General features: G+C 40.8%; 1 protein-coding gene across 2 annotated transcripts in view; it reads right to left on the reverse strand.

Annotated features, from left to right (window-relative positions):
* Nucleotides 1–257: 257 nt before the first annotated feature.
* NKAIN4 (sodium/potassium transporting ATPase interacting 4) overlaps nucleotides 258–13,953 on the reverse strand; it is a 52,703-nt gene continuing 39,007 nt past the window's right edge. The window contains exons 5-7 of one of the 2 annotated variants that reach the window (XM_075020816.1): nucleotides 9,748–9,808; nucleotides 6,605–6,689; nucleotides 258–1,340 (exon numbers count right to left, since the gene is read on the reverse strand). In XM_075020816.1, the coding sequence (XP_074876917.1) occupies nucleotides 1,331–1,340; nucleotides 6,605–6,689; nucleotides 9,748–9,808 (156 nt within the window). In that variant the 3' untranslated portion in view covers nucleotides 258–1,330. Of the gene's footprint in view, nucleotides 1,341–1,815; nucleotides 1,897–6,604; nucleotides 6,690–9,747; nucleotides 9,809–13,953 lie in introns of those variants that run through there. The other variant, XM_075020821.1, reaches the window with a different exon arrangement.

The raw sequence follows: 13,953 nt of genomic DNA on the forward strand, positions 1-13,953 counted from the left end.
CTCTTTGACTTAGCAGTTACTGGTTTTATTTCTTTTAATTCTTCCCTCACACTTCCCCTCCCTAGCATGGCTTCTATCTTGACTCTTCTGAAAAACATTACTTAAAAATGCCAAGTAATCTCAAACAGATTAGGCAAGACAAAGAATTACAACAGCACTTGGAATGTACCAGCCAAAAAATGCCACGGATGGCTGACAAGTGCTCTTTCTCTGCTTGACACTTAACATGCTGGGAGATGTAGCTAACAAAACTGACATTGGTTTTTGTTTGTTTTTTAATTAATTGCTGCAGCTCATTAATGCAACTTAATTACACTTATATTCCCCCCTTTTCTTCAGCCCATTCCCTCCCCTCAAAATCATCCTGTCACACAAAACCCCTTCCATCAGGATGTTGCCAGGCTTGTGCCTGGAATAAGTGTGGCTGCTCGGTGAAGAAGGCAGGGACAAAACCATCTATGATCCATGAAGAACTAGGCCTTTTCCAGTGTCCTGCAGCAGGTTTCAGCTGTGTATTTGGCTACACCAGTGTTAACTTACTGTAGATGGGCAAACCCAGAGTAAGCTACAGCTGCTTTGAGAATGGCTTGGCATGTTGAAATGGGGTTAAGCTCCATGCTGAGTAAAGATTTGTTGCTTGTACTAGCTCTTAGCTGTTCAGCATTATAGGAGTTAGGTCACAGAACATGGAAATCCAGGACAAATGCCTATTGCTAAGGCGCTGGCCATGTCTAAAGAATAGAGAATGAGGAAGGGAATCCTGGGTGGGGTTGGGGGAAGAAGGAAAGAGCTCTCATCTATAACTTAAAAAAAAAAAAGTGCCTAAATAACTCAAATGTAAATAGCCCCCACCTAGTTCTATACAGGCAGGGAGGAGATGAAGTTGTGTTAGGGGATTTAGGCTCTTTTCAGAACAAGGGAAAGGAGAAGGGGAAGATGCTAACTACAGAACATATGAAATGTCCCAGGGTGTTATGCAGTGCTTCCTCATGGATCTGTGGTGCAAGGAAGCAGCTCCGACTTCAACTGTATCTCTTGAGAGAAGCTCTCGGTGAACTTGCTCTGCCTGAGGTCTTCAGGCCTGTGCCATTTATCGGCTAGTACCACCAGACTATGGTAGGAACAGTTTGTCAGGGCACTTGGAGAATTAAAAAACAACGGCATGGCCATTCTTCAATGTACATTCATTGCATTTGAAAAGAAGACCAGGAACAAAAAGTGGAATGGAGTTCACCATCCTCTGCCAAAGATCCAGGCCGTATGGGATTGTTTCCTGCAGCACCTTTGATGGTGGAGTGCAAGGTTTGTCCATCCTCTGGCTCCTCTTTACTTACGCAGGCCTGGAGAGGAGGGGAAAAAGCAAAGGCAGGGCATCAGTGTGGAGCAAGTACTAAGCTGCGTCCTTCAGATAGCAGAATTGGTGTGGAAATAATGAGGATAATTTTTTTTTCCTGTTCTGGATTTTTAAATACGATTGACTACAGATGAGGAATAGGATTGAGAGCCCAGAAGTAATGTGGTTAAGTAGTCTTTGAGTCTGGAAAGAATGCTATGCACATACCAGACCTGAATGTACTGCAGTTAGACTAAGGAATAGATATGAGCCAAAGTGTTAGATCTATGTATCCTCAGCAGTTGGAGCTGCATAAAATTTGGTTAGGCATTTTAAAAGCTAGGGGTCATCTCTAGAATAAAGGAGCTTCTTGAAATTGCAGTGATGTGCTTTTTGTGTAGATGCAGCAGTATAAGCAGATCTACTTTTGTAGCCAGCAGTAAAGATGAGTGAATGTTTTCAGCTGAAACATCACCTCTTAAACATGCAGCTTCAGGTTGATCAAAACAGTTTGCAAATTCATGTTGATATTCAGCAAATTGTTTGTTTGGGAAAAAGTCTACCTAGGAAAAAAAAGCAGAAGCATTTTGTTTTGTGTTTTGTGGTGTTTTTTTTTTCTCCTCAAAACAAAGCGGGATTTTTTTTCCTGTTTAAGTAAAAGTTTCCTTTGTAAAATATTCTGGTCATCAAACAAAGTTTGGAGGGGGTGGGGGGGAAATCAATCCTAAAGGAGTTCCCCCCTCCCTCCCCCAGTGTTTCAGTCTGGATTTTTATTTTTTATTTTTCTCTTTTAAATTGAGGAATGTTATTTGTGTACTTGTACCTCTCAGTTGATCTATTGAAGAACCTACTTTCAACCTATAAGTGGATGACTGTTATATGGGGTTTAGTCCTTTAATCCTGCATGCTCACAGCTGCTTCATGCCTATGGCTAGCAGACAGACTGCACCACAAAAGAATTGATTAGGGAGTATTAAAGTGAGAAATCACCAACTGGAGCCTTAGATCATTCAATTAACCAATACCTCCTGTTGCTATCCTGTCAATACTGAAGTCTACACCTGATAAAAGTCACACCCTATGTTACCATATGGCCCTTTCCACTGGTAGATCTGAGGAAAGTCAAGTCAGTGAAATCTGGCTACACAACCAAAATCAAATTAAAGCTCTTAAGCCATTAATATAATGTAGTACTTGGGGTGCCAGATCACAGTGAGTGTTATGGACTGGAGCCTCACAACTGTGCAATTCACTGCTTGGCCTTATAAATACAGTCTTAAGAGGCAGGAAGATCTATTGCAAATAAATAGAGGCTGTGTCCTGTCATCTCATGTGTTCTTGATTTAGCACTAAATTATATTCAAAATCATGCTTTGAGACTATTCTGCTTTATAATTGAGATTGCACAGTGCTTCTTTCTGAAACATTCGGAGAACAATGTCAAAAGAGTGAATGGATGCAGCAGGCAGGAACTGTTGACAAATGATCTTGATGATCTGGGCCACCTCTTGTACTGGCAGGTATTGCAGGGTACTTGGAGATAACAGCTTTAGTCAGAAACTTCAAAGCTGTCTTAGTTAACCCTTTCACAGTTACCAGTGCAAGAATGCTTCCTTGCCTCAAATGACAAGAATTCTGTTACTACAAGTGAACAAGAAGAAAAGCAACTCAGAGCTGATGTCCTGTCCTGTGCAGCTGAAGGGGAGACAGTGATGCAAGCAGGCAGAGCCTGAATTTGAGCTTTAGCTAAGGGTGGGGTAAGAACTCAGCCTTTCCTTCCTGAAACCTCATTGGAAATGGTCTCTTTTGGCCTCAGGAGAATAACTTTGGTTTTTCAATAACTGATTTATTATCCTTTGGCTAAGTACTTTGACCCAGAAACTCATGCACTGAAGACTTTAATGTATCTTCTATCAAGATTCCTAAAATATTATTAAATAATTAGTGCAGTGCCTTGATTGGTAAACAGCAGTGAGATTAAGGGTAATTCTATTACATAGTAAAACTTCCAGAACATTTTCATGATGATTTGAGTCTCTTTTACTTAAGCTTGTGACTTGAAATAGGAACTATCACAACCAAACCCCCTGGAGTCAATGAAATATAGAACAGAAACAGTTGTAGAACCTGAAATAGAAATAACTGTATTTATAGAATATTATTGTTGCTGTGTGAGTGTTGGAGTTGCTAATTAAGATGAAGCACACTTAAATCATGCCTTTGCAAGCAACAGTACAAAATTATGGGTTGATTTTGTTGTTGTTGTTGTTGGCTTTTTTGAAAAAGAAAAATAACACCTGACTTGATAATTTGTGAGGTTTTCCACTAACTGGAGACTCGCAACTGAAGTCAAGGAGGTCAGTAGATTACCATGGTAAAGCTGGGAGATAACTGAATTGTGGTCTGCAGGTACTCATTATCAGTAATATTCTGGGGAGATGTTTTTTTGTCCTAGTAGGAGGCAAAGGTATTTAAGAACTCCTTTCAGTGCAGTGGATGGAAGCTAAAGGCCAGAAAGGGGGTATACATTCTGAATACTGAATTTAGCAGCCGATAACCACTGAAGTAGGCTGCCAAGGAACACAGCAGTTTACCTTTAATATCTTTGAACCATGACAGCGTATTTAAAAGTTATCTAACTCATAGGCTGCATGCTTGATACAGAGGTTATTGGGGGTTGGTCTTGGATTTAAGCTATGCTCATCAGTCTAGGTCAATGCCATTGTCCTGTGGTGCCTTCAGATATATGAAAATACATAAATTTGGAGAGAAGAAGAAAGACTAGGGAAAAATGCAAGCTAGGACAAGGGAAAGGGCACATTGGGAGGAAAGGAAGGAGTGTGATCTCATCCAAAAAGGATAGATAAAACTGGAGTGAATAGGACAATTCCTTTAGGGAACGAAGGAAAGTGATCCTGTTAGAGTTGTGGCGACAGGGCAAGTGCATTACCAGGAGAGCAGCTGACTACTGACAGTGGGGTGATGCCATCCTAAAATGAAAGTTCACGGTTGCAGTTAGCTCCAAGTCAGTAGCTGTAGAATAGATTTGGTTTCGATCATCATTTCCTTCAACAAAAAGGAGTTAAAAACAGAAAGGCCCAGTTCCTGACCCCTAGCTTTTCTGTAAATTTAAAATTGAAAGAAGTTTGGTATATTATTTGTTTTGTGTCTTCTTGAACAGGATATAAAAAGAGAAAATGCCTTCAATCATCATGAAATGATTTTCACAGCAGGACAAGGGTATCTGGCACTCAGCACCCCAGACTGCTGCAAAAATCCATGGTGGTAGTTGGGAGTCAAGTATCCATTCCTCCTCGGGCTCCCATTCATACATGTGGAAAAAAGGCAATAGCTAGGCTGAAATAAACAAACAAAAATTGCTATTTGGTGGTTGCTGTGAAATTTATAGAGGGTCATCTTATCTACTGCTCAGCAGCTGTTTTCACCTCCCATTAGCCAGAAAGAAATATAATATTGTGCTGGCAGAAGCTATCAATAGATAAGTGATGGTCTGAAGAATGGGACTGAAGAACAACAAAATTATCTGTGTACTTCAGTAGTAGTTTACCATCTCACTGAGACTCTTGTAAGGAAGTTTTATGTTGCTAGCTTCTGTTCATATTACAGTCTCCCTGTACAGAAAACTTTGTTTATAAGTACTAGCTTCTTTCAGAAAGAGAATTTGTCTTTTCAAGAAAAAAAGCAGCCCAAACCCCATACTGTAAGTGTGATGTTTCTTCAGCACACTGCTGCATCAAGCTAGTAAATCAGGGAGCTGCTTAAAGCTCCATAGCTTCTGCAGACTGTGGAAAATTCCATCCCACTGTGACAAAATGAGAAGGAAATCAATATTTAATCTCCTGTAGCATCCTTTCTAATAGTGCTGTAGAACCCCCAAAGTTACAGGGAATTTAACTGCTTTGCAAAAATTACTTGTTCTCCTGGTCTTGTGCTGCAGTGACAAAGTGGGTAATAAGTCCATACTACATTAGAGGAAACATGTACAAATCTATTTGGGGGCAGTTTTTCTTCCCTCAGCCCCACTTTTCTTTCCCATCCTTACATCCCTCTTTTTAGCAGAACTGTCTGGTAACATTATTCCCCAAAACCAGCCTCCCTTAGCAGCTGCTTTAAAAAATTTCTGCATGTTGAACTGCCTTCTTGCAGCTCAATTTAAAGAGTATCAAAAATTCAGATCTTACTGCTGCTTTAAACAGATAATACTGGCTTTCATGTTTGAGAATCTCATTAAGAACCAGCTTTTAAGTGGACAGTGTGAAAGTGCGATCCTGTGCCTTCAGCAGTGTGAAGGGATTATCAGAGGGCAGAAACTGGAATTCAGCAATGGATCTCTATTAGTGGTATGAGAGGAGGTGCTGTGGACAACTCCCCTCTCTGCTCCCTGCTCTCAACTGACCTGGCTGCCCCACACATAGAAGCGTCTTGTAGGCAACAGAATTTAAAAAAAAAACAAAACCAAAAAACAAACCTTACGAGCAAACCTGTACCATCCTGCATACAAACCATCTAATGCTCGGTTTAATTTAATTCACTGGTGTGTTAGCTTTGTACCCTACAGGTTCCCTAGAAGTACAAGCAGATACAGGGAGACCCTGTACCCAAGACAGAGTCAAATTTTGTGGTGCTACCATGCGAAGATTATTGGAGGATGACAAAGACAGGGCCAATGATTAAAATTGCATGGATGTATAGGTCAGAGTTCAGTTATGACTGCCTGTCCACAGAGCTAAAATACAGCTTAAATAACTAGATGTTGTGTAAATTTTACCCCAGTAAAGATCTTTCATTGAGGCTCTGCCTGACAGACCACAGTTTAACCTTGAGAGCAAGAATCATATTCTGCTGTTGCTGTGGCTTTCAGCATCCACTGAGGCTGAATCTTCCTTCCTCACAGCTCCTACCTTTACCTGCTTGGGCACTATTCACTGCTGAAAAGCCTCTCTTTGCTTTCTTCAAGGAAAAGGCATGCAGTAGTTTGTTTACAATAACATCCTGTAGCTGGCCCAATGCTTCCTATCAAACAGCACTGCCATAAGCCAAGTATGGCAACACCAGCTTCACCCCGGCAATCTGGGGCAGAGCAGAGGCAGTTTAATCCCTTCTGGTGTCCACTTGTTCAGTCCTTCCATGCCTGAAAAGCCTGCTGGAGAAATCAACCTGCAAGGAGGAAAAAAACCCAAACCTGTTGCACCCTTGAGCAATCAAACTAAGAGGCATGCATAGCCTCTTAGCACAGGAGATGATACTTACAGGTATGTCTGCTTGAACAAAAGGTTGGTGGGTTTTTCATTGACATGGTAGAGAGGAAATGGATCAAATCCACCAATGAAATCAACTGAAAAAAAATCAAAACTCAAATAAACAAACAAACATGGCCAGAAAGTTGAAAGGAAATGAAAGAAAAGTTGGTGCGTGTCATGGCATAACATAAAAATTAGTGAGAGAACAGAAAAATGATTTTGCAGGTATGGATTGCCTGGTGGAAATCTCTGCCTGTACAGACCTCTTCTCCAGGATCTCCTGGGATGTGCAAGTGTGTCAGAGGAGATTCAGCTAACACGAGACTTCAAGCAGAGCTAACGAAAGACTCCAGAAAAACAAGGCAGCCTCCCTCAGCCCCCTTGGATATTGCCACCATGCTGTGACTTCACATGAGAACCGAGTTAACAAAGCCTCAGCCATTCAGCAATGTGCTGAAGGAAGCAAGCTGGGGAATAGCTCATGAGTGAATGCCAGCAGAGAAGTTGGCAGCACAGCAATCCCCATGAAGGTTATATAGTGAAGTGGGAATTTTCTTGCCCCACTTGTCTTTCCTGCAAGACAGACAGCAGCAGCTTTGGAAAACTGCAAATACCTCATTATCTTCAGCTCTGATATTTTTCACGTTCCCTCTGCCAACTCAATTTCTTTTAATTGTATATAGGAACAATGCTTCCCTTCTCCAGTATTCACATAAGGGCAATGTAACTAAACAAGGAAAGTTTTAAGTGGCAATTCCCTTAGTAACCATAGAATAATTTTCCAAGTCTCTCTTAGTTCCCCTGAAATTAGGCCAAGTCTATATTACTGAGCTGGCCAACATAGCCAGGTCAGTAGGGGTATGATGTGGTGTGATTTGTGACTGACCTAGCAGGCCCTGCAAAAACCTTTAAAATAGATCCAGCTTAGACCACTTTTTGGTGCCAAGTTAGTGCATTTTGTTTGGAAGTGTGAAAGCCATCCCATCCAAATGCCATTTAAAAATAACTGGAGAGTCTTATTAACTGTATAAATGCCTGTTTATTTTTCTTTCCTGAAGGTGGCACTATTATTTTAAATTTTAGCTAAAGAGTTTTGATATTTTTTAGTGAACAATAGAAAAAATATTTACTAAATATATCGGAAGTGAAAAAAAACCCTCTTAAAAAATACCTAGAAACCCAAAGACAATGTATTCTCACAAATTCCATCTTGATGGATAGCTTCACGCTGATACTGTGGTTTTGGAACAACTGTCAGTTAATGGGCAAAATCTGTAATTGGAGGGATAATTCCCAGTAGTTCCAGTGAGACTTGACCTTTTCTCAGCCACTTTTGAAAGTGTTTGAGTATTTTAAAATCAAGACAGTCTGCAGTTTTAAAAATGGATTCTAACTATACTACCTCAGTTGTGGAATGTCTAAATTAGGAAACCTTAAAGAATGGCAATTTTCAGTAACTGTCTAGCACCTTGAACAAACAAAAGTCCTATCATCTGAGTACCCAACCATCGAAGCACTCAAAATCCAAGTCACTTAAAAAAAAATATCTTAACCATGGTTCATTGTTGCAATATATTACAGTGCATTAGCAGGTCTAAAATATTCTTGCCCACAATTCAGCATTAGTAGATCCCTACTGCTGTGTTTTCTCATGAAAATCACGTTAGCATGAGCTTCCTGATTAACGTGCCTCAGCACTTATAATTACTTCATGCTGCATATCAAAGCAACATTTAAAGGAAACCACAAATGGAAAGGAAAATTAAAACGCAGCTCAAATTTGTTCGGGTCACTGGAAGGATCTACCACTGTGAGTGTGAAATATTGATGGTTTGTCATTGTTAATTATTCAAGCTGGCATTTTAACTCCAAGCTGGGAAACTGGGAGGGAAAAGGAATTTGTTAGTGAAAAAAAACCCAAAAAACCAACATATCCTGAAATTAGCAGCTCTGTGTTTCTAGACAATCCTTCCTTCCATGTGGTTGCCTCTCCTAACAGATCTCTACTATAAAAACAAGCTCCATCAAGTTATTACTTTACAATATTTAGAAGGGGCTCAGAACTTAAAATATTACTTATAATGTAGCACCTTCACTAAGTGCACTGCCAAGCTCTAAACAAATGATCAATAAAGCCAGTAGAATGAGTTCAGCCACACAGGAAGGAACAGAAAAATATGAGGACAAGTCAGATAAGCAGTGCACCTCATCTCGCCCCTATGAAATCAACATTCTTCACATACTTTCAAACATTCAGTTCAAGGCTGTTGTTTTTCAGCTAACATCCATGCCAGCTGCTCTTTAAAACAACAAAGCTACTTGCACAAACCTAATTAATGTCTCAAAGAAGTGATACTTGGATATAAAGCCTTTGGATCAGATCCTTACCTGGAATAAACTGGCGTAGACCCAAGACATTGCCAAAGAAATCAAATCTATGCATCCATTCTTTTTGTAAAATTATTGGTCTCAAAGGGAGTTTTAGAAGGGCAAAGTAATCCAGGACCAGGTTATAGATATCTGCATAGATCCCACAGACCCAAGTGATTCCTCTGAGTCTTTGCTTTTCTCTGACACATGTCATAGTGAATGCATGACACTTAAGAGATTTGTATACCAAACACAAGGGAGTCAGCTCCTTCCTCCTCCTTGTAATTCAAATACAGTACTTCCTCCACTTTTAAATGAAGTGGTCAGGTTGGTCCTTGGCAAGAAATCTCATGCTCTGCTTCATCCTCAGCTTGGGGCATACAATACTCAGCAGGTTGCCTACTTGAGTACTAGTCTGTATTCTTTGTTGTAGATACTCTTAATTACAATGGTAGTATTTCAGTAGCATTGTTGTTAAGCTATATAAGCTTGAGAACAGAAGAAACTGCCCAGTTTCTCTAAAGCTTAGTCTGAGCGAGAAACCAAATCCAAGCTTTTTTGTGCTGAAAGCATAGCAGAATTGCAGCATCTAACATGTAGTCACATGGGGTAAAAAGCCTTACAGTAAAAACAGCTGATCCTTGAAAGGCAGGTAGTGCCTTATCACATAGATAGGGAGATGGAAAGAAGTCTGATGGCAATTTGGTCCTGATAGGCAAATATCTGGGAGAGAAGCAAAATTTAGTAAAACCTTTGCCAACAGATCTGTTGATAAATACTTACAGCTGTCTTCTTCTTCTGTAAAAACACTAACAACATAACAGGCGTAGACAAAGCCCACCAGCTGGAAAATAGAGAGAATAAATCATTTTAGCATCAATCTTGTGAGGCTGGTCAAAACTCACTTGGCATGACTTCAACAGCCAATATTTACTCTCAGCTTGGCAGCATTATTGTAATGGTGGAGCCAAGTCATATTTGCTGTAAGGCAGGGGATGCAGGTGTAGGCTTAAGGGAAGACACTGCTGGGAGCATCCTCAAGGCTCAAAACTAAAAACTTGCAAGACCCATCCTCACCTTCAGAGAGGTAGCCTGCTGTTGTGAGGATGGTTGGCAAGAACGTGGACTGGCTTTGTTGACACTGAAACTACTGTGCTAAGTTTACACTAAGAAGTGGTGGGGATGCAGGACAGTGCCTTATGTAACATTTCAGACAGATGACTATGTACAGGACAGACACACAGACATACAGGGGTAGGTTTTATTAACAGAGGTCCACGGACAAGAACTCATCAGCTCTGTACTCCTGTCATAAAGGGTATGAAAGGGAAGAGAAATTACTTTGGTGCAAGAGCTACCAACAAGATGCGAGTAGTTTTTATGCAGATGAGATAGAAACTTAGTTAACCATAAAAATGGCGGTGTACTGGCAGCAATGTTCAGAGACACTGAAATCTTTAGTAACTTAGGCTTGGAGATCAAAAAGTCATTGGAAAGAAATCCGAGTCTTACTCTAGCTCTACAATTTTTAAGGTTCTTTCTCTCTTTGGAGAATAAACACTTCTGCATGGACTAATCAAGCATTGGGCCTGCGAACTAAACAGGCCAGAGCACAGTGAGAAACAGACAAGACTATAGCAGTGGTCTTAATCTACAAATTGCATAGGTTAGCTCTAAATTGCCACCTCCTGGGAACCAGACAGAAGCAGGGAAGGAGCAGTAAAACAATAGGGTGCCTCTCAAATAACAGCCATCCTGGCTTGGTGTGGCCCTCATGTCAACCCATTGCTCAGAGCAGTCGTTACAGCAGAAAACTAGAGGGAACATTAAAAAAAGCAATTTAAAGTAGCCTGGTGAGTCAGTCCTTAGTTGGTAGTTTGGAGAAGCTCTAAAGCATCAGAACTGCCTCATTCAGTTTCAGTAGCAAGTTGTTACTCAGCCTGAGTAGAGAAACAAGTTTCTGGTACTACGGGAGTTAAGCATTCTAGATCCAGCAGGGTTTTATTTTGCTTTGCCTTCTCCCTGTTAATCAAATATCCTCTCCATCCTTCATTTTACATCTTTACGTAACACCCCACTTAGCAAGATCTCAGTTGACAGTAACTGTATTAGTAAAGTTATTGTAAGACATAATTGTTTTCCACTGTGGACTCAATTCTTTTGAACAAGAGTTAGAATGTAACATACAGTGACTCATTCTAAGGGAAGACAGAATGATGCATGGTAGGGCTTGAAAAGTAGAGTCCATTCATTTTTAATATGACAGAAAAATGCATCACACCAGAAAACAAAAGGCAAGATAATGAGATTTCTGCTGGGGAGTTATAAGGCATTTGTGATTTCTCCAGCTCTCCCTGACAAACCACACCTTGTTGGAAGGAAACTGAATGTTTTTGTAGCATCACTAAACCTTTTATTTCCTTTACAATTTTCTATAATCATCTGAAAAACAAGCCAGCTCTCTCCTTTCCTCTTGGGTGAGACTTATGGAAACATGTCCCAGTGCCTCAGTGGAGGAGTAACAGCTCTACGGCCTCACTCATTCCCCTGCCATGCATTTTTGAAACCAGGGCTGCTTCAAACTAAGTTTCAATGAGCTACAGCAGACTTCATGCAGAAAAAAAGCAAATAAAGAAATCCTTCGGGGTGTGATACTAACCGCGAGGCCACATGCAAGGCCCAATCTAATTTTACCTGCTGACTTTCAGAATTAGCTCTGAGTAGAAACATTGCTTCCTAAAGGCAGACAAAAAAAAAACCCAAACACCAAAAACCAACAACAAAATAACCAGAATAATCAGAGATTTTTCTTCTTTTCTACTGCTTGTACTGTGCTGACATAAAACCCCGGGATTTCTTTTCTTCCCTGAAATTTGTGGTGGTTTGGGGCAGGTTTGGTGGGGGGGCAGGAGGGCTGCGGCCCCGGCCCGGGAACTGGCCGTGGTGCTGAAGCAGCCCCCGCCGCCGCTCCCCGTTGCCTTGGGTCCTGAGAAGGCTTGGCTGCGAAATTAGCAATTAGCGCTCATCAGCTGGGCTGCGGTAGCTAACGACATTAACACTCATAGATGCTCTTGGAAAAACGGAGTGCTTCAGCTTAAAGCTGTCCCAGCATTCCATGAGATGTCGAACCACCCGTCTGCACCCTCTGGTCTCCAAAGTAAGTGCGTTTGCGCTCACCCTAGGATCAAGTTAGCAGTGTGGTCACACACATTCTTTGTACTTGCTCTAGCATTTTTATAGTTTGAAGATCCAGCCTTTTACATTTTACAGGGTGTAAGGTAAAATCATGCAATTTACATACACACAAATATCCAAGCAGGAAAGATGCATCTTGAATGTGTGCCCTGATTCCAAGGGAATTCTAGAAAGGCTTTCTCTTTCCCCAGATTTTCCATCATGCCTCAGAGTAGGAACTTTGGGTTAATAACCATGCCAGGTGGAAGCCCTAAATCCACTCACTGTTATTACACTCTAACATGTACACACAAACTTTATGCGATATCTGTGTCAGAGAACTCCTGATAGTATTAACAATGAAAATAACTCACCTGCACCATTTATGGGCAGAGTGCATGAATGATTATCAGCTATACTGTCATGGGGAACCTGTTAAACCTCTAAAAATTTTCCATGGTTCAGAAGCACTAAGCAAGCAGTAAGATTGACTTGGGAAGTTTGTTTTGCACAGAAATTAATGCCTCATAGTTCTCCATCATTCCTCTCACCCCATACATTTTTCCTTTTATGACTAAGGTGACCTTCTGCATTCAGAAAAGCAAACAAACCAGCCAAAAGCTAGTAAATTAAGTGAACTTCCCTAAATCTCTAATTCCAGCTCCACTGGAGTGGAGGGTTTCTATTTCTTCTATTTCCTGGCTTTGTTTCAAAATTACCTGCTGAGTGTTTAAAATTTACTTTTTATTGACTTTATACTCCATTCCTTCTTTACATGAGTTTCATCAATAAAAAAAATGTTTATTTAATGGCACTTTTTATTCAAAGAAGTTGGCCAGAACAGTAGAATTTCAGTGGCAAGAAGGGAAGAGGCATACAACATAAATATGAATTGCATTTTTATATGGGCTGACGTAAACAGTAATTAAACTTATTACCTCAGGGATGAAATGAACTCCTGGGACTCCCCACGTCTCACCTTCTGCATGAATTAGGAATGAAATATAGCTAGAGGAGAAATGCCACTCCTATTGTCCAGTCCTTTTCACTGGAAGAGTCTGCTAGAATGTGGGATGAGCAGACTCCAAGAGACACCAACAGTTCCCTTCTGACTGCATCCTTGATGAAGATGTATCAAGCCCCCAAACATCACCAAGTTTAGCAGCAATTAACGTAGAACAGAAAGCTTCAGAGAGGTTGAGAATTTGGAAGTAATTTCACTCTTGCTCCAAGTGCCATCTTGGTTGCTGATTTCAATACAAAAGAGGGTTTTAAGCTCTACTGTCCCAGGGAAATAGCAATAATTCTTAGATCTTTGCAAATTACGTAGGGGAGGTGAAAGAGGAGGGGAAATGTCAGTGATGTAAAGTGACACCAAGCTCTTGCTCTAATTCCCCAAAGAACATTCTTGGGCTTTAGCCTCTGCTGCTGTTTCTCTACTTGTTCTGCATGTTCAGTACCAGCTTCCTCCAGGCTGCAGAAGTATCCAATTAAGCTTTTTATTAGGAACACATGTTGTAGGCAGGTGTGTTCAGTCAGCCTGTCAGACAGCCTGGGAATGCACATGCTGCTGAACAAAAGAGAATGGAACTGGGATGTCCCAAGCATTCTGCAGGCAGATGAACAGAGCAGGAAAGACAGGAAGAGACAAGTGTGCCCAAAGGGAATGAGGAAAACATAAGTCTGTACCTCCCTCTGCCCCTCAGTCATCTGAAGTTAACTTTTTAATAGTGAGTTGAAAAGCATTCATGAAACAGCAGCATTGAACTGGAGTAGTGGAACCAGAAAGACTGAATTACAGCAAGATCTACAGAA

The sequence above is a fragment of the Buteo buteo genome, chromosome 2, assembly GCF_964188355.1.
Source record: "Buteo buteo chromosome 2, bButBut1.hap1.1, whole genome shotgun sequence".
Lineage (NCBI taxonomy): Eukaryota > Metazoa > Chordata > Aves > Accipitriformes > Accipitridae > Buteo > Buteo buteo.